At 43.7% G+C, this 25,171-nt stretch overlaps 1 protein-coding gene across 13 annotated transcripts in view; it reads right to left on the minus strand.

Annotated features, from left to right (window-relative positions):
- The window catches only part of R3HDM2 (R3H domain containing 2), a 162,885-nt gene that overhangs the window by 63,002 nt on the left and 74,712 nt on the right, over positions 1-25,171 (minus strand). For 2 of the 13 annotated variants that reach the window (XM_079774203.1, XM_079774202.1), the window contains one exon: positions 18,543-18,621. The exons of 10 other annotated variants lie outside the window; for them this stretch is intronic. In XM_079774203.1, coding sequence (XP_079630329.1) covers positions 18,543-18,591 — 49 coding nt within the window. In that variant the 5' untranslated portion in view covers positions 18,592-18,621. Of the gene's footprint in view, positions 1-18,542; positions 18,622-25,171 lie in introns of those variants that run through there. One more of the 13 variants, XM_079774204.1, reaches the window with a different exon arrangement.

Here is a 25,171-nt window from a genome sequence, read left to right on the forward strand (position 1 = left end):
AGGTTTCAAATGTACACTTCTGATACCTGATCTGTATATTGCATTGTGTGCCCATTACCCAAAGTCAAATTATCTTCCGTCACTATATATTTGACCCGATTACCCTTTACCACCCCCCAACTCCCTCCACCGTATTGTTGTCTATGTCTATGAGTTTTTGTTTGTTTGTTTTTCTTGTTTACTGGTATTCATTTGTTCTTTCAGTTTTATATCCCACATATGAGTGAAATCATATGGTTCTTAACTTTTTCTGTCTGCCTTATTTTGCTTAGCATGATATGCTCAAGATCCATCCATTTTGTCCCAAATGGCAGTATTTCTTTTCTTATGGCTGAGTAGTATTCCATTGTACATATGTACATCTTTATCCAATCATCTATCAAAGGACACTTTGATTGTTTCCATGTTCTGGCCACTGTGAATAATGCTACATGAACACAGTGGTGCATATATCTTTGCAAATAAGTGTTTTCAAATATTTCAGGTAGATACCCAGAAAAGGGGTTGCTGGGTCGTATGGTAACTCTATTCTTAATTTTTCCTCCATATTGTCTTCTATAGTGGCTGTACTAGTTTACATTCCCACCAGCAGTAAATGAAGGTTCCTTTTTCTCTACAACCTCTCCAACACTTGTTATTACTTGTCTTGTTGATAATAGCCATTCTAACAGGTATGAGGTGGTATCTCATTGATTATTGTTTCTAACATTGTTTAACCCTTACAAAACTCTTCATTTGGGCTTTTTCTTTCCTTTTTTTCTTTCTTTCAGATAAAGAACTCAAAGCTTTGGAGGAATTAAACAACTTTTCCAGTACAAGAAGGGCAAGGGCCGTATTCCACCCGACTGTGTCTGATATCAAAGCCAAAGTTTTAGGTGTCCCAAAATGGACATTCAGGAGCACTCTGGGATGTGAAATGTGGGATGGGAGGCCTTTCTTTAGAGAGTGAGTGTCAATAGGGGACATATTTGGGGTTTAAAAATTAGGTTTGTAAACTCTTCCATCTTTCCACTCAATCTTCATGACTAAATTTTTTACAGTATATAGAGTATCTTATTTGATCTTCTCAAGGTATAAAATATTATCTCCATTTTATAAATGAAATACTAGCATTCAGAAATATTAGGTGAATTGTTCAAGGCCATACAGAATATATAAAAAGTCAAAATTCAAACTCAGGTCTTTTTGATTCCAAAATTCCATGTTTTTCCCACCACAATGCCCAAAGTACAAAAAACAAAACAGTGTAACTGCATGCCTGAAGAGAGAAGTGGCTTACTTGCCCTTGGGAGAAAGACAGGAAAGAAGGCCCTATCCTATATAATAAAAGGCTAATATGCAAATTGACCAAACGGCAGAACAACCGGTTGCTATGATGCGCACTGACCACCAGGAGGCAGATGCTCAATGCAGGAGCTACCCCCTGGTGGTCAGTGCGCTCCCACAGGGGGAGCACCGTTCAGCCAGAAGCCGGGCTCACAGCTGGTGAGCACAGTGGTGGTGGCAGGAGCCTCTCCCACGTCTACAGCAGTGCTAAGGATGCCCGACTGCTGGCTTAGGCACATTTCTAGAGGGGGAAGGGAAGCAGGCCTAAGCTGTCGGTCGGACATCCTCCAAGGGCTCCCGGACTGTGAGAGGATGCAGGCTGGGCTGAGGGATGCCCCCCTTGAGTGCACAAATTTCGTGCACCGGGCCTCTAGTTGAGCTATAAATGAGATATATGGAATCTTCTCTTCAAAGACAGAAAGCATAATATGGGGGAATAGAGTTTAAAGTACTTATGGAACATGTAAAGCTATAATTAAGTAATACTCACCAGGTCCTTGAAAGACTATAGGAGTCAACTATAATAGGTTTTACTAGTACAAAGCCAATAAAAATAATAACAATTGTGCCACTTTTCTAAATCAGGGAAGCATGAGAAAAATCATTCTGTTCAAAAGAATTCACTAGTGTGGTAAGGAAGGCCATAGGAGTTGGCTGGTGCCCAGAGAAATTTCTTAGAAAAGTAAAGAGAGAAACAAGATTAAAATGGTCTTGACATGGCCCGGCTGGTATGGTTCAGTTGGCTGGAGCGTCATCCCATGCACCGAAGGGTCTCGGGTTCTGTTCTTGGTCAGGACACATATCCAGGTTGTGGGTTCGATCCCCAGTCCAGGTGCATACTGGAGGCAACCAAACGATGTTTCCCTCTTGATCAATGTTTCTCTCTCTCTCTCAAAAAAAAAAAAATGTTCTAGACATGTACCTTCTTTCTTTGCTCAATATTTGTCATGTTCTAAAATGAGAACTACTGGTGATTAGCTCAATCAATTGAAGTGTTAGTTTCTGTTGGCTTCTCTACATTCTTGACCCAAAATGCCTATTTTACTTCCTTGAGTGAAACAGAACAAATCAAATTTCTTCTTCTTTTAAACAAAGAGCAGCAGTGAGGCTTTTCCCTCTGCTGCTTCCATTTCCTTTAACTTTATCATAGTAATGCCACTATGTAGAAAACATCACAGACTCTTTTTAGAGAGAGTGGAAGTGAGGGGGAAGAGAGAAAAATATTGATGTGAGAGAGTCACATCAATTGGTTGCCTCCCGCATGCATCCCCAATAGGGCATGGGATCCAACCTGCAACCCAATGACCAAGAATTGAACCTGTGTAAGCCACCACTCTAATCACTGAGCCATGCCAGCCAGGGCAACATCACAGAATTTTAGGAATGGAGAGCACCTTAAAAGTTCACACTGTCTTTTCCCATGCCCTGGCAAAATTGCTTCCAACTCAATCCAGACAAGACATTCTGGGAAGAAAAAATAAAAATAAAAAATCACAATTTACTTACTGTCAATGGCATTTCAGGATGCCTTCTATTGCTAACTTAAATGCCATGGAGCTAAGTCTATATTGCCCTACTGTGATGACTTTAGAGGTCAATGCCACCTATGACTGACCTAAGAGGTCAATGCCATTGAGGAGGAATATAGGGGGCAACCTGGGAGAGGGAGGCTAGCAATCTGAATCTGTGCCAGTGATCAGTGTCCTAGTGCACATTCTTATCAGCCTATAACTAAGTCACTGCCCTTCCTTAGGCAACAGTCAGTTTTCCTGGGTGCTCCCAGTTTGCAGGGGCCCTGGGCTGGGAATTTGGCAGCTTGGCTGGAAGGGGGGGGCGGGTCGCTGGTGCCATCCAGGCCAGGCATTTAGATACAATTTAACTTCCCCATTTTAATTGACTCAGGAGGAGCTGTGAAAACCCACCATAAAAGCTGGGTAGTTAGGAAACAAAGAAACTTAGGAATATATAGGGGGTGATCTCATTGTATTAGCTGTTCAGGCTTTGGATCTTCAAATCCCCTGAGCTAGCAGGCACTGCTTTAAATAAAGGGTTTTTCCTGAATCTCCGGGTATTCCTTGTGTATTTTCCGGTCGCTTGGTAAATTCTGCAACACCATCACCTGTCAGGTGAAGAGGACACCTAAGCCAACAATTTAGTATTAAAAGAATCTTTCAAAACCTAAAATTGAATGTGAGACTGGCCAGAGAAATGAGATAGGAATAATCTAATTTCACATGAAGAAACTGGAAATCTTTAGGATCATTATTCCAGTCTGTGTACTTGTTATGGCAGCTGTAAGAAACTAATACAAGTAGTACTATGAAGTATCTTTAAAGGAAGTGGACAGCCTTTCTTTACTTATCCTTAATTCCTGCTGGCTTGATTGTAGAAGTTAAGGCTGGTGCTTCAGCAGCCATCTGGGACTGTGAGATGATACTGGGATTGAAAACTACAGACAGTCGGGCAACAGATGAAGAAACCTGGGTCCTTGACTACAACAGCCTCTGACTGGACTAACTACCTCTGAATTTCCTGAATGTGAGAGAAAAATAAACTTCTTCCTGTTTAATATACTATTTAGGTTTAGTTGTACATATACACTACATATTAAAAGCATACACATATACTCTAATAATAATGATAAAAGTAATAATAATCATTCTTCAATTACTACAAGCAAGGAATCCTGCAGCATCACCCTGAAGTTTATATGTACTTGTGGGGAAAATAAGAAAAATTAGCATTTTTATGGAAGATATAGGATCATTACCCTGGGGCTCTAATGCTACCTCTGCTGCAAGGAAAAGGCTGAGCATTATTACTGGGTGAGTTAGGGGCAGCACTCATCAAAATAAAGAACGTTCAATCCCCAGGGTATAAGAAGTAGCAAGCATGCCCTAGCTCAGTGGTCTGCAAACTCATTAGTCAACAGAGCCAAATATCAACAGTACAACAATTGCAATTTCTTTTGAGAGCCGAAAACTGACTTCTGCGCATGGGCCACAAAGTTTCAATCGCACTGTATGTGCGCGCCCGCACTTAGTATTTTGTGGAAGAGCCACACTCAAGGGGCCAAAGAGCCACATGTGGCTCACGAGCTGCAGTTTGCCGACCACTGCCCTAGCTGGTCTGGCTCAGAGGATAGAGCGTCAGCCTGTGGACTGAAGGGTCCCAGGTTCGATTCTGGTCAAAGGCACATGCCCGGGTTCTGGGCTCAATCCCCAGTGTGGAGAATGCAGGAGGCAGCCGATCAATGATTCTCTCTCATCATTGATGTTTCTATCTCACTCTCCTTCTCCCTTTCTCTCTGAAATCAATAAAAGTATATTTAAAAAATCACTCTATTATATGTGCAGAGCAGTGCACGAAATTTGTGCACATTAAAAGGAAATTAATTAGAGGAAATATTTTAATATTGCTATTTGCCCTTTCTCTATAATAGAAGTGTCAGAGATGAAAGAAAATTAGTAAAATGTATATGAAAATCTCCCTCCTGTCAGTGTCTGGGGTGCTCCATGGGACTCAGAGTCAAGTCCCCGCCCACCTGTTCACGCCTTGAAATCGTGCGAAACCCAGACCCGGCCGGCCCCACCCCCATCAAGCCCCACAGGGCAGGGGGTGCAGCCTCAAGTCCCCCAGCCCAGCCTCAGGTTCCCTGGCCCTGGCACGAGGGCACGAGGACACGAGGACGCGAGGACGCGAGGGCTTGATGACGATTTGCCTATTAGCTCTTTATTATATAAGATAATAAAAGCCTAGATGGCGTTGCATGACATCATCACAAGAAAGCCATCGCAATGTTGTCACAAGATGGCTGCCCCTCATGTCATCACAAGATGGCCACCACAAGATGGCCAGCAGGGGAGGGCAGCTGTGGGCAACCAGGCCAGCAGGTGAGGACAGGCAGTTGGGGGCGAGATCAGGCCTGCAGGGGAGGGCAGTTGGAGGTGAGATCAGGCCAGCAGGGGAGGACAGTTGGGGGCGATCAGGCTGGCAGGAGAGGGCAGGCAGTTGGGGGCAAGATCAGCCCAGCAGGGGGAGGGCAGTTGGGGGCAACCAGGCTGGCAGGGGAGGGCAGTTGGGGGCCATCAGGCTGGCAGGGGAGGGAAGTTGGGGATGACCAGGCCTGCAGGGCAGGGCAGTTGGGGGCAATCGGGCCAGCAGGGGTGCGGTTAGGAGGCGATTAGGCAGGCGAGCAGTTAGGATCCAGCAGTCGGACATCCCCCAAAGGGGTCCAGATTGGAGAGGGTGTAGGCCGAGTTGAGGGACACCCCCCCACCTGTGCACGAATTTCGTGCACCGGGCCTGTAGTATATATATGAATAAAGTGAGTATCTAAGTGATCAGTAGCAAATACTATTGACTCTAATTTAAAAATATATCCAAAATGTAATGACTTCCTACACTTCCATTGCTACCACCCTGGTTCAAGCTGCCAACTCTCTTGGATTAATGATTGAAATAGCCTATCTGGTACCCTGCTTCCACTCTTGATACCCTACAGCAGGCGTCCTCAAACTACGGCTCGCGGGCCACATGCGGGTGTTTTTGCCGTTTTGTTTTTTTACTTCAAAATAAGATATGTGCAGTGTGCACAGGAATTTGTTCATAGTTTTTTTGTTTGTTTGTTTTTGCATTTTTTTTTTTATTGATCTTTTACAGAGAAGAAGGGAGAGGGATAGAGAGTTAGAAACATCGATGAGAGAGAAACATCCATCAGCTGCCTCCTGCACACCCCCTACTGGGGATGTGCCTGCAACCAAGGTACATGCCCTTGACCGGAGTCGAACCTGGGACCCTTCAGTCCGCAGGCCGACGCTCTATCCACTGAGCCACACCGGTCAGGGCTGTTCATAGTTTTTTTTTAAACTATAGTCCGGCCCTCCAATGGTCTGAGGGACAGTGAACTGGCCCCCTGTTTAAAAAGTTTGAGGACCCCTGCCCTACAGTATATCCTAAACATAATCAGCCAGAGTAATTGTGTAAAAGCAATTTCAGACCATATTACACCTTCCCTAACACCCTCCAATGGCTCAGAGCAAAATCCCAAGTTCTTAAAATGACCTACAAGACCTTACAATGACCACTAGTTTTCCCTCAGACCCCATCTCTTACTACCTCCTACCTCCCCCCGCCTCCACACATCTCTTACTACCTCCTACCTCCCCCCGCCTCCACACACACACTTACGCAGTTTGTCACACTGGCTCCTCGCTGTGTCCTAAACCCACTTTAGGGTGACTGCTTTTTACTGTTCCTTCCTTATGCTTGAAATGATTTCTCAGATAACAACATGGCTTGCTTACTCAGTTTCCTCAGGACTTTACTCAAATGCCATCTCAATGAGCCTTTCTCTGGTCACAATAACTAAAATTACAAAACCTCAAATACTTCCTATCCTACTTCCTTAGGGCCTCCCACAAACAGTTAATCAGATGCTAAACAGACTATTTGCTTCTCAATAGATGAATGTGAAGTTTGTTTATTTGTCTGTTTTCCTCTGAGACAGAAGGCGATGGCATAATGAAAAGTTGATTCATAAAGACTCCAATAGCTCAAAAGAGGGGAACAAACTTATGGACCTCTTGAGTCTCTTTCAATCCTTTAAAACTATAAATAGCCAAGCCTGGGAGCATTAAAGGGGAAGAGAACAAGATCCACTATAATTTCTCAAGTATTCCTAATCTATACTAATAAAAGGGTAATATGCTAATTAGACCGGACATCTTCTGGACAACCTTCCGGATGTCCTTCCAGACAAAGCCATGGTGGCGGGGCCGAGGTAGAGGCGGTTAGGGGTGATCAGGCCCGCAGGGGAGAGCAGTTAAGGGGATCAGGACGGCAGGGGAGAGCAGTTAGGGGGATCACGCCGGCAGGGGAGAGCAGTTAGGGGGATCAGGCCCACAGGGGACAGCAGTAAGGGCTATCAGGCCAGCAGGGGAGAGCAGTTAGGGGGATCAGGCCTGCAGGCAGGTGAGCGGTTAGGAGCCAGTGGTCCTGGATTGCGAGAGGAATGTCCGAATTGGAGAGGTTGCAGGCTGGGATGAGGGACACACCCCCACCCAGTGCACAAATTTCATGTACCGGGCCTCTAGTGTAAAACCTAAGAAGAGAAACATAATACTCTTTTATATATATATACTAGAAGCCCGGTGCACGAAATTCGTGCACGGCGGGGGGTTGTCCCTCAGCCCAGCCTGCACCCTCTCCAATCTGGGACTCCTGGAGGGATGTCCGACTGCCCGTTTAGGCCCGATCCTGGTGGGATCGGGCCTAAACGGGCAGTCGGATATCCCTCTCACAATCCAGGACTGCTGGCTCCCAACTGCTTGCCTGCCTGCCTTCCTGATTGCCCCTAACCGCTTCTGCCTGCCAGCCTGATCACCCCCTAACCACTCCGCTGCCAGTCTGGTTGATGCTTAACTGCTCCCCTGCCAGCCTGTTTGCCCCCAACTTCCCTCCTCTGCCAGCCTGGTCACCCCTAACTGCCCTCTCCTGCAGGGTTGATCACCTCCAACTGCCCTCCCTTGCAAGCCTGGTCCCTCTCAACTGCCCTCCCTTGCAGGCCCGGTCCCTCCCAACTGCCCTCCCTTGCAGGCCGGGTGCCTCCCAACTGCCCTCTCCTGCTGGCCATCTTGTAGTGGCCATCTTGTGTCCACATGGGGGCAGGATCTTTGACCACATGGGGGCAGCTATATTGTGTGTTGCAGTGATGATCAATCTGTATATTACTCTTTTATTAGATAGGATAGAGGCCTGGTGCACGGGTGGGGGCCAGCTGGTTTGCCCTGAAGGGTATCACAGATAAGGGTGGGGGTTCCCTTGGGGTGTGGGGCGGCCTGAGCGAGGGGCCTGTGGTGGTTTGCAGGCCGGCCACGCCTCCTGGCAACCCAAGGGGAGACCCTGGTATCTGGAATTTATTTTCCTTCTACAATTGAAACTTTGTAGCCTGGGGCGGCAGCCATTTCTGGGGCGGCAGCCATTTCGGTGGCAGTTAATTCACCTTCTACAATTGAAACTTTGTAGCCTTAAGCGGGTGAGCCCGGCCAGGGTGTGCAGAAAGCTTTGCTTCCCCTGTTGCTGCCGGCAACCCTGGCCTGCTCTCTCAAGCTCCATTCTGCAGCCATTTGTTTCAATTTGTTTACCTTCTACAATTGAAACTTTGTAGCTTGAGTGGAGGCTTAGGCCTGCAACGGCTATGGAAAGCTTGGCTTGCTCTGTTACCTGGGAAACCTTGCTCTCTGTGGCTGTAGCCATCTTGGATTGGAGTTAATTTGCATACTCGCCCTGATTGGCTGGTGGCTTGGCTGGTGGGCGTGGCTTATGTAGCAGAGTGATGATTAATTTGCATATTACCATTTTATTAGAGAGGATATATCTCCTATCTAATAAAAGAGTAATATGCAAATTGACCACACCTCAACTTCACCTATAAGCGACGCCCACCAGCCAATCAGGAGCGAGTATGCAAATTAACCCAACCAAGATGGCTGTGGCCACTGAGTGAGCAGGAGGCTTAGGTTTCCCCGGCAATGGAGGAAGCCAAGCTTCCCGCACACCCTGGCCGGCCCTGGACTCCACTCAAGGCTACAAAGTTTCAATTATAGAAGATAAGTAAATCCCAGATACCTGCTTCCAGCTGGCCCTGGCCTATGCTTGGGTTGCCTGGGGGCATGGCCAACTTCCAAACCACCACAGGCCCCTCACCCAGGCCGCCCCACACCCCAAGGGAACCACCACCCTGATCCGGGACACCCTTCAGGGCAAACCAGCCGGCCCCCACCCGTGCACCAGGCCTCTATCCTATCTAATAAAAGAATAATATGCAAATTGACTGCCACTCCAACACACAAGATGGCTGCCACAAGATGGCCAGCAGGGGAGGGCAGTTGGGAGGGACCAGACCTGCAAGAGAGGGCAGTTGTGGGTCATCAGGCCAGCAGGGGAGTGCAGTTAGGGGTGACCAAGCCTGTATAGGAAGGAAGTTGGGGGCGACCGGCCTGCAGGGAAGGGCAGTTGGGGGGGGACCCAGGCCTGTAGGGAAGAGCAGTTGGGGGGGACCAGGCCTGCAGGGGAGGGCAGTTAGGGGTGATCAGGCCTGCAGGGGAGGGCAGTTGGGGGTGACCAGGCCTGCAGGGGAGGGCAGTTAGGGGCAATCAGGCTGGCAGGGGAGCAGTTAGGCATCAATCAGGCTGGCAGGGGAGTGGTTAGGGGGTGATCAGACGGGCAGGCAGAAGCAGTTAGGGGCAATCAGGAAGGCAGGCAGGTGAGCAGTTGGGAGCCAGCAATCCTGGATTGTGAGAGGGATGTCCGACTACCCGTTTAGGCCTGATCTTACCAGGATCAGGCCTAAACGGGCAGTTGGACATCCCTCGAGGGGTCCCAGATTGGAGAGGGTACAGGCTGGGCTGAGGGACACACGACCCCGTGCACGAATTTCAAAATATATATTTCTTTATTGATTTCAGAGAGGAAGAGAGGAGAGAGAGATAGAAACATCAATGATGAGAATCATTGATCGGCTGCCTCCTGCATACCCCCCACTGGGGATCGAGCTGCAACACAGGCATATGCCCTTGGCCAAAATCGAACCTGGGACCCTTCAGTCCGCAGGCTGACGCTCTATCTACTGAGCCAAGCCGGTTAGGGCAAACATAATATTCTTGACTTCTTTAGTTTACAAGATATAGAGGGGATTTTTTTTTTTCTTTTTGGTATGAGTGAACCATTCCCAGTATCTAAAGCAATAAGATACATGTTATGATCATAGGCACAGACCTATGTCAAAAAGAAGAACAAGCTAGGGAAGTGACGATGGAAAACACGGAAGCTACTCCCAGCTAATCCAACTCCAAACCCTGGTATATAAATGTAACATCAACAGGATCTACCATACTGGAGTGAAAGAGGAAGAAGGAAAAACAAGTTAAGAAAAAGCTGCCAACTCCTGACTCAGCTTTATAGATACCAAAATAAGCAAGGAGGCTTCAGATATAAAGACAAATCTCCTCTGGTCTAGAAGGCCAGAATCTGACTTAGACTTGGCATAAGTCCAACTGACTGCAGCAGCAGCAGCAGCTTGATTCATAAATAGGTGATAGACATTTCCTACCACATTTTCTCCCAAATAAATCATATTAAGAAGATAATGGATCATTGCAGTGTTTATAGTAAATGGCAAATTATGAAAGAAAAGAGAAGAACACCATATACCATTCTTGAAACATTTTATTTCACTGCTCTATATACAGTTATGGTATTAATGCATATATCACTGAGTAAATAATTCTGCAAGATTAAATGATGATGTGTTTATGTTCTATTGTTCTATCTGCTCATTGGCCACCAGGTCAGCCAATCTGATCCAGGACTCCATGGCAACAGGCTCTATCACTAAGAGCTATAAGATGAGATTCTCCTTACTTTTTTTTTTTTTTAAATAAAGCATTTTCCACAGAAACTGTTTCAATACTGTCAAAGAATAGTCTCTACAGAAAAATAAGAAATACTGCCATTCTGATCTACTAAAAACGAATAGTGGGGGGGGGAAAGTCAATAGCAATGACAATGAATCTATGCAAATAACAAGGGATCTCTGAAACTCTGGAGATTTTGCCTTTTTAAATTAGTAGAGAAATTCAGAAATCCCTGAACTGTGAAAAACCAATACCAGCACAAACTGAGGGATTAATATAAGGGGAGTGCTGCCTAGCTAAAATCACAGTATTGAAGCTTCCCATGCTATAATACACAGAGAGCTAAACGTTTTAATTTAAGACTGCTAAACTTTGTAAGTTTTCCTAACTTTTTAAAAAATATATTTTTATTGATTTCAGAGAGGAAAGGAGAGGGAGAGAGAGATAGAAACATCAATGATGAGAGAGAATCACTGATTGGCTGCCTCCTGCAAGGCCCCTACTGGGGATTGAGCTCACAACCCAAGCATGTGCCCTTGACCAGAATTGAATCTGGGACCCTTCAGTCCATGGACCAATGCTCTCTCCACTGAGCCAAACCAGCTAGGGCTCCCTAACTTTGTTTTAAATATTAAAATTAGCATTAAAACAGATATCAGGCTCTTATGCTCCATATTCTCAAATCACAATCAGCTCATACAGTCCTGGGAATTCTATGTCTATCCTCTTCTCTATACTCTCCTCCCAACCCCGCCCCACTATTCTTAGAGAAACTATGTCCAAATGAGGAAATAATATATTTGCTCTTCAATACCATATGCCCCCATTCGTTCTCCCTCAGCTACAGATCTCCTTGAAGAAAAGAGGAAACAGATAATTACAAACTAGATGAGGAGACTACATTAAAAAAACTGACCATTCTCCCCAATGGTGCTCATTAACATTCTAAAATTCACCTGACTTATAAAGTACTAGAGGCCCGGTGCACGAAATTCGTGCATGGGGGTGTGTGTGTCTCAGCCCAGCCTGCACCCTCTCCAATCTGGGACCCCTTGAGGGATGTCCGACTGCCCGTTTAGGCCCGATCCCACCAGGCAGTCAGACATCCCTCTCACAATCCAGGACTGCTGGCTCCCAACTGCTTGCCTGCCTGCCTTCCTGATTGCCCCTAACTGCTTCTGCCTGCCAGCCTAATCACCCCCTAACTACTTCCCTGCCAGCCTGATTGATGCCTAACTGCTCCCCTGCCAGCCTAATTGCCCCTCACTGCCCTCCCCTGCAGGCCTGGTCATCCCTAACTGCCCTTCCCTGCAGGCCTGATCACCCCCAACTGCTCTCCCTTGCAGGCCTGGTCCCTCCCAATTATCCTCCCCTGCTGGCCTCATCGCCCACAACTGCCCTCCCTTGCAGGCCGGGTGCCTCCCAACTGCCCTCCCCTGATGGCCATCTTGTGGTGGCCATCTTGTGTCCACATGGGGGCAGGATCTTTGACCACATGGGGTCAGCCATCTTGTATGTTAGAGTGATGGTCAATTTGCATATTACTCTTTTATTAGATAGGATAGAGGCCTGGTGCACGGGTGGGGGCAGGCTGGTTTGCCCTGAAGGGTGTTCCGGATCAGGGTGGGGGTTCCCTTGGGGTGTGGGGTGGCCTGGGTGAGGAGGGGCCTGTGGTGGTTTGCAGGCTGGCCATGCCCCCTTGCAACCCAAGCGGAGGCCCTGGTATCTGGGGTTTATTTATCTTCTACAATTGAAACTTTGTAGCCTGGAGTGGAGGCCTCGGCAGGCCAGGGTGTGCGGAAAGCTTGGCTTCTTCCATCGCTGGGGAAACCCAAGCCTCCCTCCTGCTCGCTCAGTGGCCGCAGCCATCTTGGTTGAGGTTAATTTGCATACTGGCTCCTGATTGGCTGGTGGGCGATGGTTAGCAGAGTGATGGTTAATTTGCATATTACTCTTTTATTAGATAGGATTCCCCTTTCCTAGCATGCTTTTCACAATAATTGATGTAATATCTCTGGATACAACAAGCAATTTTGATCCCTACCTTCTAGTATATGGTGGTAAGTGAATGCTGAGAAGCAGAATCTGATGTAAGGTTTAAAATTAGCTTGGAAACTATATATTTTAATCTGGTTTATTCTATTGTGTATTGTTTTAATCATTTTTAGGTATACAGTTCAGTGACACTAAGTACATTCACATTATTGTGCACTATAGAAAACTAGAGGCCCGGTGCACAAAATTCGTGCACGGGGGGTGGGGTGTCCCCTCAACCCAGCCTGCACCCTCTCCAATCTGGGACCCCTCAGGAGACATCCTTCTCACAATCCTGGACCGCTGGCTCCTAACTGCTCACCTGCCTGCCTGCCTGATCACCCCTAACTGCCTCCCTGCCAGCCTGATCACCCCTAACCGCCTCTGCCTGCCGGCCTGATTGCCCCTCACTGCCCCCCCTGCTGACCTGGTAACCCCTAACTGCCTCCCTGCTGGCCTGATCACCCCTAACTGCCTCTGCCTGCCGGCCTGATTGCTCCCAACTGCCCCTCGCTCCCTGTCGGCCTGGTTGCCCCCACTGCTCCCCCTGCCAGCCTGGTCGCCCCATGCAGCCTGCTGTTCAGTCGTTTGGTCGCCTCTCACTGCCCCCGCCTGCTGGCCTGGTTGCCGCCCCACTCAGCCTGCTGCTCAGTCATTTTGTTGTCCCTCACCAACCCCCCTGCCAGCCTGGTCGCCCCACGCAGCCTGCTGCTCGGTCATTTGGTTGCTCCTCACTAATCCCCCGGCCAGCCTGGTTGCCCCATGCAAGCCTGTTCAGTTACAACAGTCACTTAGGCTTTTATATAGATAGATGGTCTCAGACAGGAGAGACTATAGTGGCCCCAGCTGGGTAGTTCAGTTGGTTGGAGAATCATCTGGATACACCAAGGTTGTGGGTTCAATCCCCAGTCAGGGCACATACATGCAACCAATGAGTACATAAATAAGTGGAACAACAAATCAATATTTCTCTCTCTCTCTCAATTCAATAAATGAAAATTTAAAGAGATTATAGTAATTTTCTATGACTATTTACTACATCATGTACTTATTATACAAGACACATTAAGAATTATAGTGAATATGAATAAAGAGTCAATGTTAAGAATATCTGACACTACTGCCCAGTAAAAATAGCTATCACATGTGTATTTTCAGTATGTTTTTTTTTTAAATATATTTTATTGATTTTTTACAGAGAGGAAGAGAGAGGGATAGAGAGTTAGAAACATCGATGAGAGAGAAACATCGACCAGCTGCCTCTTGCACACCCCCTACTGGGGATGTGCCCGCAACCAAGGTACATGCCCTTGACCCGAGTCGAACCTGGGACCCTTGAGTCCGCAGGCCGACGCTCTATCCACTGAGCCAAACTGGTTTCGGCTTCAGTATGTTTTTCACATGCTGAATGTAGTTTCTTACATGCACATCTCAGTTTCCAAACACATCCCAAGTAGATGGAAGTCTTTTGTCACACTCGGTCCCAGATAAGGGTGGGGATTCCCTTGGGGCATGGGGCAGCCTGAGCGAGGGGCCTGTGGTGGTTTGCAGGCCAGCCACGGCCCCTGGCAACCCAAGCGGAGGCACTGGTATCTGGAATTTATTTACCTTCTACAATTGAAACTTTGTACCCTGGAGCGGAGCCAAGCCTCCTGCATGCTCCACCGGCAGCCATTTCTGTTTGAGTTAATTCACCTTCTATAATTGAAACTTTGTAGCCTTAAGCAGAGGCCTGAGCCCTGCCAGGGTGTGCGGAAAGCTTTGCTTTCTCCGTTACCACGGGCAACCCTGGCCTGGTCTCTCCAGCTCCGTGGCTGCCGCCATTCTGTTTGAATTTGTTTACCTTCTATAATTGAAACTTTGTAGCTTGAGTGGAGGCTTAGGCCTGTCAAGGGCAGGCGGAAAGCTTGTTTCCCTCTGTTGCCTGGGAAACCTTGCTCTGGGTGGCTGTAGCCATCTTGGTTCGGTTTATTTGCATACTCGCCCTGATTGGCTGGTGGGCGTGGCTTGGGTGTAGCGAAGGTATGGTCAATTTGCATATTTGTCTATTATTAGGTAGGACTAGAGGCCCGGTGCATGACATTCGTGCACTGGGGGGTCGGGGTGGGGGGGAGGCCCTCAGCCTGGCCTGCACCTTCTCATAGTCTGGGACCCCTCATGAGATGTCCACCTGCCGGCTTAGGCGGACATCCCCCGAGGGGTCCTCAGCGCTGCTGTAGAGGCGGGAAAGGCTCCCGCCACCACTGCTGTGCTTGCCAGCCGTGAGCCTGGCTTCTGGCTGAGCACACAAACCACCAGGGGGCAGCTCCTGCGTTGAGCATCTGCCCCTTGGTGGTCAGTGCGTGTCATAGCAACTGGTCAATTTGCATATTAGGGTTTTATTATATAGGATTTTTATAATAAAAAATTATTTTTATTACTTTTAACTACTACTAAAATTGTGACCATTTTCCCAGTATTACTTTTTTGTTGTTGTTTTAATATATTTTTATTGATTTTAGAGAGGAAGGGAGAGGGATAGAGAGAGAGAGATAGAAACATCAATGATGAGAGAGAATCATTGATCAGCTGCCTCCTGCATGACCCCTACTGGGGATTGAGCCCGCAACCCAGGCATGTGCCCTTGGCGGGAATCGAACCTGGGACCCTTCAGTCCGCAGGCCGACACTCTATCCACTGAGCCGAACCGGCTAGGGCCCATTATTACTTTTTAACAAGTTCATTTTAGCCCTGGCCAGTGTGGCTCAGTGGTTTGAGTCCTAGTCAAGGGCACATACCTCGGTTGCAGGCTTGATCCCCGCCTGCAGGAGACAAACAAAAAATAATTTAACTATTTCCCTATTATTGAATATTAGAAAATGTTAATTTTTATAATAAAATAATACTATGATGAGTTTCTTTGCATCTAGACCTTCATTTACATTTCTCATCAACTCCCTAGGATAAAAACATCTAAGAGTTAATACATTTTGGAAATAAAAAAATTCCCCCTTAATTCACTTCAGTTAATAGAAGCAAGGGCAGTCACACTATCTAATTATAGTGTTTCTTACCTATTCCCCAAGCAACATATAATGTCCACTTAGCATATCCCATGGCATTGCCTGGACTTTAAGGACATTCACCCAGACAGTGCTTCTTACTTTTTTTTTTTTTCAGCTCATGCCCCTTTTTAGTAATATTGGCTCTCTTTCCCCACATATCCCACTAGAGAAGATATGTATCCTGTACTCCTTAAGCCTCACTGGCCTAAGAAAATTAATAGGGAGGAAAGGATAAAAAGTTATACAGGTAGATATTCTTTTTGCAATTAATGTTAGACACCTTAATAGCTCTTGTCCGTGTATCTTGGCAGTTTAGAGAGCAATCCAAAAGATGAAACTTCAAAAACCATACAAGAAGAACACTCTCTAAGTCTTTAATATGAAATTAAAAGAAGGTAAAAGGCCCTAGCCAATTTGGCTCAGTGGACAGAGTGTCAGCCTATGGACTGAAGGGTCCCAGGTTCAATCTCAGTCAAGGCCATGTACCTTGGCTGCATGCAACCAATTGATACATCTCTCTATGTCGGTATTTCTCTCTCTCTGTCTCTCCCTCTCCTCTCCACTCTGTATAAAAATCAATGAAAAAAAATATCCTCGGGTGAGGATCAACAGTAACAAAAAAAGAAGATAAAAGGGCATGGATATACTGGCTAATTTAGTATTTGTTTGTGACTTGACATTTGGTCCATTTAAGATCCTAGATTTTTTTAAAGCTAGAATTTAAAGACATTTTGAGCCCAGCCAGCATAGCTTAGTGGTTGAGTGTCAACCTATGAACCAAGAGATCACGGCATGATTCCCAGTCAGGGCACATGCATGGGTTGTGGGTTCGATCCCCAGTGTGGGGGGCGCGCAGGAAGCAGCCGATCAATGATTCTCTCTCATCATTGATGTTTCTATCTCTCTCTCTCTCTTCCTTCCTCTCTGAAATCAATAAAAATATTTTTTTTAAAAGTTTTTAAGACGTGGTATTTCATATAAATCTTATACTTGCACAAACATATGGAGGAAGAACACCACATCAATTCACACACTCAGAAGATACAAAGTTTCAGAGGTATACAATAAAGATAAGCGTCCTAGGATTTTAAAGTAGATCAGAATCAGTGGTAGAAAATAAACAAAACAAAAAATTAAAAAACAACCAACCATCATCTACAGAAGTCAAAAGCTCAAAGAAAGAAAATAGCTGTTAATCTGAGGGAACATGTTTGCAATTTAGCCTATAAGCATCAAATTAGAAAAGATACTTCCTAAAAGGATCAACATTGTCAAATTTAAGTTTAAATATTTAGATTATATTTATATTCATTTTAGAAGCTCAATATCCTACATGGCTTGAAAATCTCTCCTGGCTTCCTCAAAAATTACAGGTGATCTGAAGACATAAATAGTATTACCCTGTTTAATTTCTAAATATCATTAATGTCTAATGCTAAGTAAGCCTTTTAGATTACCAGGAACTATGTTAAAGCCTTTCCATGCACTAATTCTTTTAATCTTCAAAACAACCCTAGTAGGTGGATGCTATTATCTTCATTTCATATTTTACATATGAAGAAATGGAGGGGTTAAGTAATGTGTCCAAAGTCATAGAACCAGCAATTGGCCTACTTGGGAATTGAACTCAGGCAGCCTAAGTCAGAGTCCAAACACTTAGCCACTATACTTTTCAAAGAAAGAAGCTTCTAACAGACTATATAGCAGTGGGAGTGGGTAGGTTAGGAGAGAACATCAGAGAGAAGTACATATAGTAACTTTTAGGCACAGAAATAGTCATTATCAATTTCACCAGAAAGGTCTTCCAACATAAGTCACATTTTTAATTATCCCAATCAGGGTGATGCTAAATACCTTTTGCAAAAGCAGTTCTGAATCTTTTTCTTCTCCTTTAAAAAAAAAAAAAAAAGTAGGGAAAAAAGGAAGGATAAAAAGAAACTAAAATCTTTTCCTTGACCTTTTCAAAACCTTGATGGTTAGAAAACAAAGATTAAAAAAGAAGGTATTTTCATTTGAAATAAAGAGACTTAATAATATAATTGCTAATGACTGAAACATTTGATAAAGACTTTAGGTCTATTCCACCCACTCCGAAATGAAAGGAAAACCAAGTTAACAAAACCCTCATCTTTTAATTTCACAGCAGTTTTCTTCCCCCTCAAAGGCTGGCTATTCCAGTCATCGCTGCAGACAGGGAACTGCTCCCAGTGACGTCAGAGCAGTCTCCCAGCAACGATTAATGAGGGTTGTCCACCACAGGGGTTTCCTGAAAAGCTAGCAAGAAATTATCCACATATTTGCTGCAATATTGAGATGCAAGATGCAGTGGAATTCTCTTAACCCTTATAGCTCCAGTCTCTGGCAAGTTTCTAAATAGGTTATTCTGGAATACTTTAGGATTATCACCACTCCCACTCCCTTCTCTCCAAATAAAATTAGAATTTTGTTAGTTTGAAATATTTATGGCTATAATACATATTCATATAATTGAATGACCATAAAAATAGGACTGCACAAAGTAAGCTGCAAAGCAGACATTACTCTTTTTGCTTCACATATATTACTTAGAATAATGAAAGCACAGAACAGAAAAGTATCAGGATAGAAAATAAAACAGTAAATTCTTAAAGGTACTGTTCCACATATGCTATCCAAACACATCCACAGGAAGGAAACCTTAAATTTTCCTAGGCTCTAAGTCTTCTGAATTTTTCACACTGACCTTTGCAGGCAGGCCTCCAGAGATCAGTGGTATTAAAATGGAGTTGCATAAAAAGGAGCAGGAAGCCCAAGCACTTAATCTAAAAAAAAGAGAAGTTAGGTTCATACCTAAGAGTATATCTAACAATTTCTTCCTAAAGCTTTGCTTTAGCTGTAGACATTCAAAATGAGAGTTTTACTTTAACAAAAGTGGCAAGAAATTTTATATAACCACCTATTTTTGAGGTCTGCTTGAACAGTGTACAAACTGCATGCTCAGGACCAGTGCAAATAAGATAGAAAAATTCCGAATTCCAAAACTCAACCTAGAATTTTTCATGGATGATGGGTTCTAGAAACCTGCTTATGAGCCCTTTTCAAAATTTCATATTTAGAAAAAACAATTCGGTAAAATTCATTAGCAGTAGGATACATAGGGTTAATTAAGGCATGCTGCTTCAGCAATCCTGACTTTGCCCCCAGCCTATTCTAAAAAGAAACAAACAAAATAGCATCCTTATCATTAACATCTCATTTTGCTCTAAACTCTGTTCAATCCACCCAGTTATCTATCATCAAGGCATAGAACGCACCAGTTCTGATGGATTTTTCTTCTTCCTTCTCTGTCCCCTCCCGCTCAGAAGAAAAAGACTGCAAACAAATTCACTACGTCACTGGAGGTAGAGGGAATCCCATCTCTGCACTCTTTAGAAACCAAGGCCAGCAAACAAAAACAAGCCAATTATGAGAGACAAACAAGTAATCCCAAATAAGGAGCAGTAAAGCCCCAGGGAAATTCTTATGACAACCTCAACAAGTCAAAGGCATGTTTTAGTAAAAACACTGAAAAAATTCCTCCTAAGATGTTCATAAAAAAAATACAAACCCTTCCTAGAAACAGTAAAGGCAACATCGTTCTCTTATCACATTCAAAGACTAGGAGACAGTTACATAAAGACATAGGACAGAGAGACATATTCACCAGCTGGGTGTGGATAGCTGTGGAATGACACAGTGAAGGATATTTATAGGGGATTCCCTGCTTCCTGCAATGTGCGTCAACAGCATCACCACAGAGAACAGAAATCACCACTATTTTCATAAGCTAAATCTGAATGAAGCATCGCTTGAAATACCCATGGAAGAGGTAAAATCTGAATATAGGATAAGTTCCAGCAAGCCTAATTTTTAAAATATTTTAAATAAAAAAAACAAACACAAAAATGCCCAAAACCCCCTATAAAACGTAACTCTTGGACAATCTCTCATTTCCCTAGTGTGTGTTATATAGTTAAATTGGCCAAGATACAAAAGATATCTTTCTAGCTTCTCCCCCATCCAGTCTGTGGAGTTCAAGGGCTTTTATATAAAGAAATAAAAATTATCCAAAACTCACCCCAGATGGATCTGCACTTAAACCAACAGCGAGCTCACATTATTAATGGAGACCTCATTGTAAGAATCAGTTCTGCCGGAATTTTGCTGGAAGAAATTCCTTCTGGGAAACCTGTGCCTCTTTTACCCCACCCACAGTCCCCTCTTGCACCCTTCACCCTTGAATGAAATGCTGCGTCTCCAGCAAGCTAATTGCTCTGACAAGCAGCTCTGAAGCAGTCCATGGCTCAGCTGTTTAGAGGGATGTCACCTAGAGCTCTGCCAACAGTCCACTCGTGTGTGCGCGCGCGCACAGACACACACACACACACACACACACACACACACACACACACACACACACGCTGTAAGAGCACCCCCTTCCACCTCCTCTTCTCGCTCTCATTCAAGCAGTTCAGTGACATGCCTGCCTCCACACTGCTCTGAGGATGGCTTTTTAAAGACACAGCAGCAGCTCTTTTCTGCTGCATATATTGAGATGCCAAAATAGAGTCCTATTAGAGAAGAACAATGAGTTGGAGATATGTATTGAATTAAAAGTTCCCTTTTAAAATTATGTTGCTTTTTTCTCATCTGCAAAATAATTGAGGCCAGAGAAATGGTCTTTGCCTAAAAGCTACGGAGCTGGACTTTAGAAACTAAGACCAAACCTAGTTATAGAGAATTTTTTTTTCCAGAAAGCTATATTTAGTAAAATCATTCTTCATTTTGGGAAAGAAGGTAGGCAACACTGGATACTAGTAGCTATCTGTTTCTTCTCCTGTATCTGTCCCCAAAAGGAGGGGGAGAAGACTTTATCCATAAAATGGGGGAATGAGGAAATTGTGAAGGCACCTTACTGATAGAACTGATACAAAAGGATGAGAACACAGTATTAAGGATAGGGATGAGGATAAATAGATTAAAGTAAAGTAAGTCGTACAAAGGACACCAAGAAAGAATAGTAATAGTTCTTGAAAGTATATATGGCTCTGGGACAGAAGACTTAGAAGTGACCTTAGGCCTTAATTTATAAGAACCTAAGGAAAAGTAATAATGATCTATTGCTACAGCAAGTAATGGACATTATAGGTGGTGGAAGGTCAGCACAAAATAACATATGGGTAAAGTCTAGTCATCCTGAGAAACCAACAACAAAAACTGTCACAAAGACAACGAGTCATTCATTCAACCACATACTTGTTGTGTGCTTGTGTTCATACTATGGGCCAGACACTATGATATGCTCTAGGAATATGAGATAGATTCATTAAGGGTCATACAGAAGAAGAAAAAAAAGAGGATTCTGTTTTTTCTCTGAATGAGATGAGAGCAACTAGAGGGTTAGAAGGTGGATCCTGAAGGGCCAAACAGACCACTGAAAGGAATCTGGCTTTTATACTAGCAAGATGAGATACCATTGGGGGTTTTAAAACAAAGAAATGGCATGTTTTTTATGTATATTTCTCATTTGCCTCCAAATTTTTGAGAAATTACTAGTGTACACAAAATTTGCAAAAAAAGTATAATAGTCATCTAGACTCACATACAGATCTAGTATATACTAGTATGTATGGAAAGATTTACACATATTTTTTCAGAACTATCTGAGATGTTCTCATAATGACCTTTCATACCTAAAATAATTCCAAGTGTATCTCTTAACAAAAAGGTTACTCTGAACTATGAGAATAACCACTGGCCACTTCCCAGATGAGTTAATGAATAATATACATGCAAAGCAGATATAAATATCACTGCAAAAACTCAGAAAACTGAAATGGCTTTGGGATTACCACTGACTGAAGGCTGGATAGAAATTTCAAGCTGAACCCAACTAGGTCAAATGTCTGCTAAAATAAAAGTCAACATTCATTACAGCATTTAAACAAAACCCAGACCCTTGTAATACAATATTCAAATTTTCCAGGACATAATCCAAAATTACTTGGCATACAAAGAACCAAGAAAATCTCAATTTACATAGGAAAAGAGATTAACAGATACAATACTGAGATGACACAGATGTAGAAACTATCTCACAGCTATTATAGTAGCTATAATAAAAATGCTCCAAAAATTAGGAAAAACACTCCTGAAACTATGGAAAGACAGAATGCCTCAGAAAAGAAATTGAGGATATAAAAAAGAAACAATGGGAATTTTAGAACTAAAAAATGTAACAATCACCCTAGCTGGTGTTGCTCAGTGGTTAGAGTGTTGGCCCCCACACTGAAGGGTCTTAGGTTCAATTGCTGGTTAAGGGCACCTACCTGAGTTGCAGGTTCGAACTCAGGGTATGCAGGAGACAACCAACTGATGTCTCTCTCACATCAAAGTTTCTCTCCCTTCCTTCCCCTCCCCTCCCCTTCTCTTCCCCTCTTTCTAAAAATCAATGGGAAAAAATATATATCCTCAGGTGAGGATTAATATATATATTAATTATATAAAGCAACCAAAATATAAACATTCATTTGGTGTGTTCAATAGCAGAACAGAAATGACAAAAGAACTAGTGATTTTGAAGACATATCAAATTTCAATAGAAATATCAAATATGAAAAAAAAAGAGAAAAATGTTTGGGGGGTGAGGCGGGAAACAGATCATCAGGCCCTAAAAAAACAATACCAAAAACTCTAATATTTGGGCTATCAGTATCCTAGGAGGGGAGAGAGTGTGTAAAACATTTGAAGAAATAATGGCTGAAAACATCACAAATTTCACAAAAGACATAAACCTATGGAGTCAAGAAGCTCAATAATACCCAAACAGAATAAACACAACAAAATCCACTCCTGACTTCATCATAATCTAACAGCTAAAAGGTAAAGACAAAGAAAAATTGTGAAAGCAAACAAAAATGATGCACTGATTAATAAGGGAACACTTACCAGAAACTATGAAGAGCAAAAGGAAGTAGAACATATTTAAAGTGCTGAAAGGAAAAACTATAAACAGAGAATTCTATATCCAGAGAAAATTGTCTTTAGGAATCAAGATGACATAAAGATATTCTCAGATGATAGAAAGCTAAAATAATTCATTGCCAGTACACCTTCTATAAAAGAATGGCCAAAGAAAGTTCTCAAAAAGATGGGAAAGCCCTAACCGGTTTGGCTCAGTGGATAGAGTGTTGGCCTGTGGACTCAAGGGTCCCAGGTTCGATTCCAGTAAAGGGCATGTACTTTGGTTGCAGGCACATACCCAGTAGGGAGTGTGCAGGAGGCAGCTGATTGATGTTTCTCTCTCATTGATGTTTCTAACTCTCTATCCCTCTCCCTTCCTCTCTGTAAAAAATCAATAAAATATATTTAAAAAAAAAAAAAGATGGGAAATAATACAACTACACTAGGAACACCAGAAGCAACGAAAGAAAAATATAAATGCTAAATATCTGGTTACATACAACAGATAATTCTTCCCATACTTAGTTCTTTAAAATGAGTTTAAAAGCAAAAATTATAAGATTGTAACAGAGTTTTTAATATACATAGGTAAATATAATAGAAAGACAACTATATTAAAGGGGGATAGGAAATAAACCTACGTAGTGGTAAGGCTTTGACATTCCACCTGAAATGTCAAAATATTAATTCTAAGTAGACCACTAAAAGTTAGATGTGTATACACACACATACACATATGTGCATGTATATGTGTTGTGTGTGTGTGTGTACTAAAAGTGGAGAGAGATCCCTAGAACAACTAATAAAGTGGATGCTGCATGGACATGTTCCCTGGAACAAACTGTAATTACAACTAAAATACAGAAAAACTTCCTGAATAATCAATGGAAGACTTGCAGGAGAGAACCCTGATACTGAGGGCCTAAAGTATAGACTGCATAGAGACTGGTAGGAGGGGTGAAGGTGCGAAGGGGCTGGCCGGGTGCCCACGGACAGCAACTGAAGTCCTGGAGAGATATCTCAGCTGTGGAAGGTTGTCACTGAGAACTCTTGGATCTAATCCCCAAGCTGGGCCCCCCAGCAGAGAGTACCAGAACTGAGAAGGGTACCCACATAACATCTGGCTGTGAAAAGCAGTGGGGTTGCTGTCTGCCAAGGAGTGACAGTTGAAATTCAGGCACCCTCTTAAAGGGCCAATGCACAAAATTCCCTGTGGAGCCACCCACCTTGTGCTCTAGCAGAGGGAGGGCGGAGTGGACTGGAGCTGTGTGAGCAGAAGCAGGACTGGGGACTTGAGGGTTATAGCTCAGAAGGCAGACACCTCCAGTTTCCTGTGCTGAGTCATTCCCTCAAGCAGGGGAGGACAGCTTTCCCACACAGATATTTGCCTTGCCTGGGGGGAAAGACAGATGACCCACCCTATTGGAAAACACCTTGCCCTGAGGCCATATAAGAGACTAAAAATAACAATTAGCCTCCAGGCAGAAGCAACCACCCCACCCTGTTGAAAAAAACTTTCGCCACACCTGAGGATGATTGCCAGGGTGCAATTCAAGTCTGAATCCTATCCATCTGTAGGCAGAGGTGGTCTCTGGAGGCTTTGAGTCTTTGCCTGATCTAATTAGTCAGAAACTGCATTTGACACTCTCCTGCACTAGAGATTGGAAGGCATAGCAAGTCTACCTAATACATAGTCACAAATCCCAAAAGACAGCCAAAATGAGGAGGCAAAGAAACAATCGCCAAATTAAATAACAAGAGAATTCTCCAGAAGATGAGATAAATGAAGCAGAGATAAGAAATTTATCTGATACAGAGTTCAGAGTAATGATGACAAAGATGCTCAATAGCATGAAAAAAGTTACAGTAATTATGAAAAAGGAACAGTTGGAAATAAAGAATGACATAATACAAATAAAGAACACATTGGAAGGAATACACAGCAGATTAGGGGAAGTTGAGGATCAAATCAGTGAATTATAAGACAGAGTTGAAAAAAATCACTCAATCAGAAAACCAAAAAGAAAAAAAACAATGAAAAAACAGGAGGACAACTTAAGGGCTCTGTGGGACAATATGAAATGTAACAATATTAGAATAGCAGGTGTTCCAGAAGAGGCAGAAAGGGAGAGAACGTGTTTGAAGAAATAATGGCAGAGAACTTCCCTAACCTGGTAAAGGAAAGTCTCACAAGTTCAGGAGGCACAAAGAACCCCAAATAAGAACCCAAACAAGCCCACACCCAGACACATCATAATTAAAATGCCAAAAATTAAAGACAAAGAGAGAATCTTAAAGGCAGCAAGACAAAAGCAAACTGTTACCTACAAAGGAGCTCCCAAAAGGCAGACACATGATTTCTCATCAGAA

Source organism: Cnephaeus nilssonii (genome assembly GCF_951640355.1).
Source record: "Cnephaeus nilssonii genome assembly, chromosome: 6".
In the NCBI taxonomy this organism is placed as follows: Eukaryota; Metazoa; Chordata; class Mammalia; order Chiroptera; family Vespertilionidae; genus Cnephaeus; species Cnephaeus nilssonii.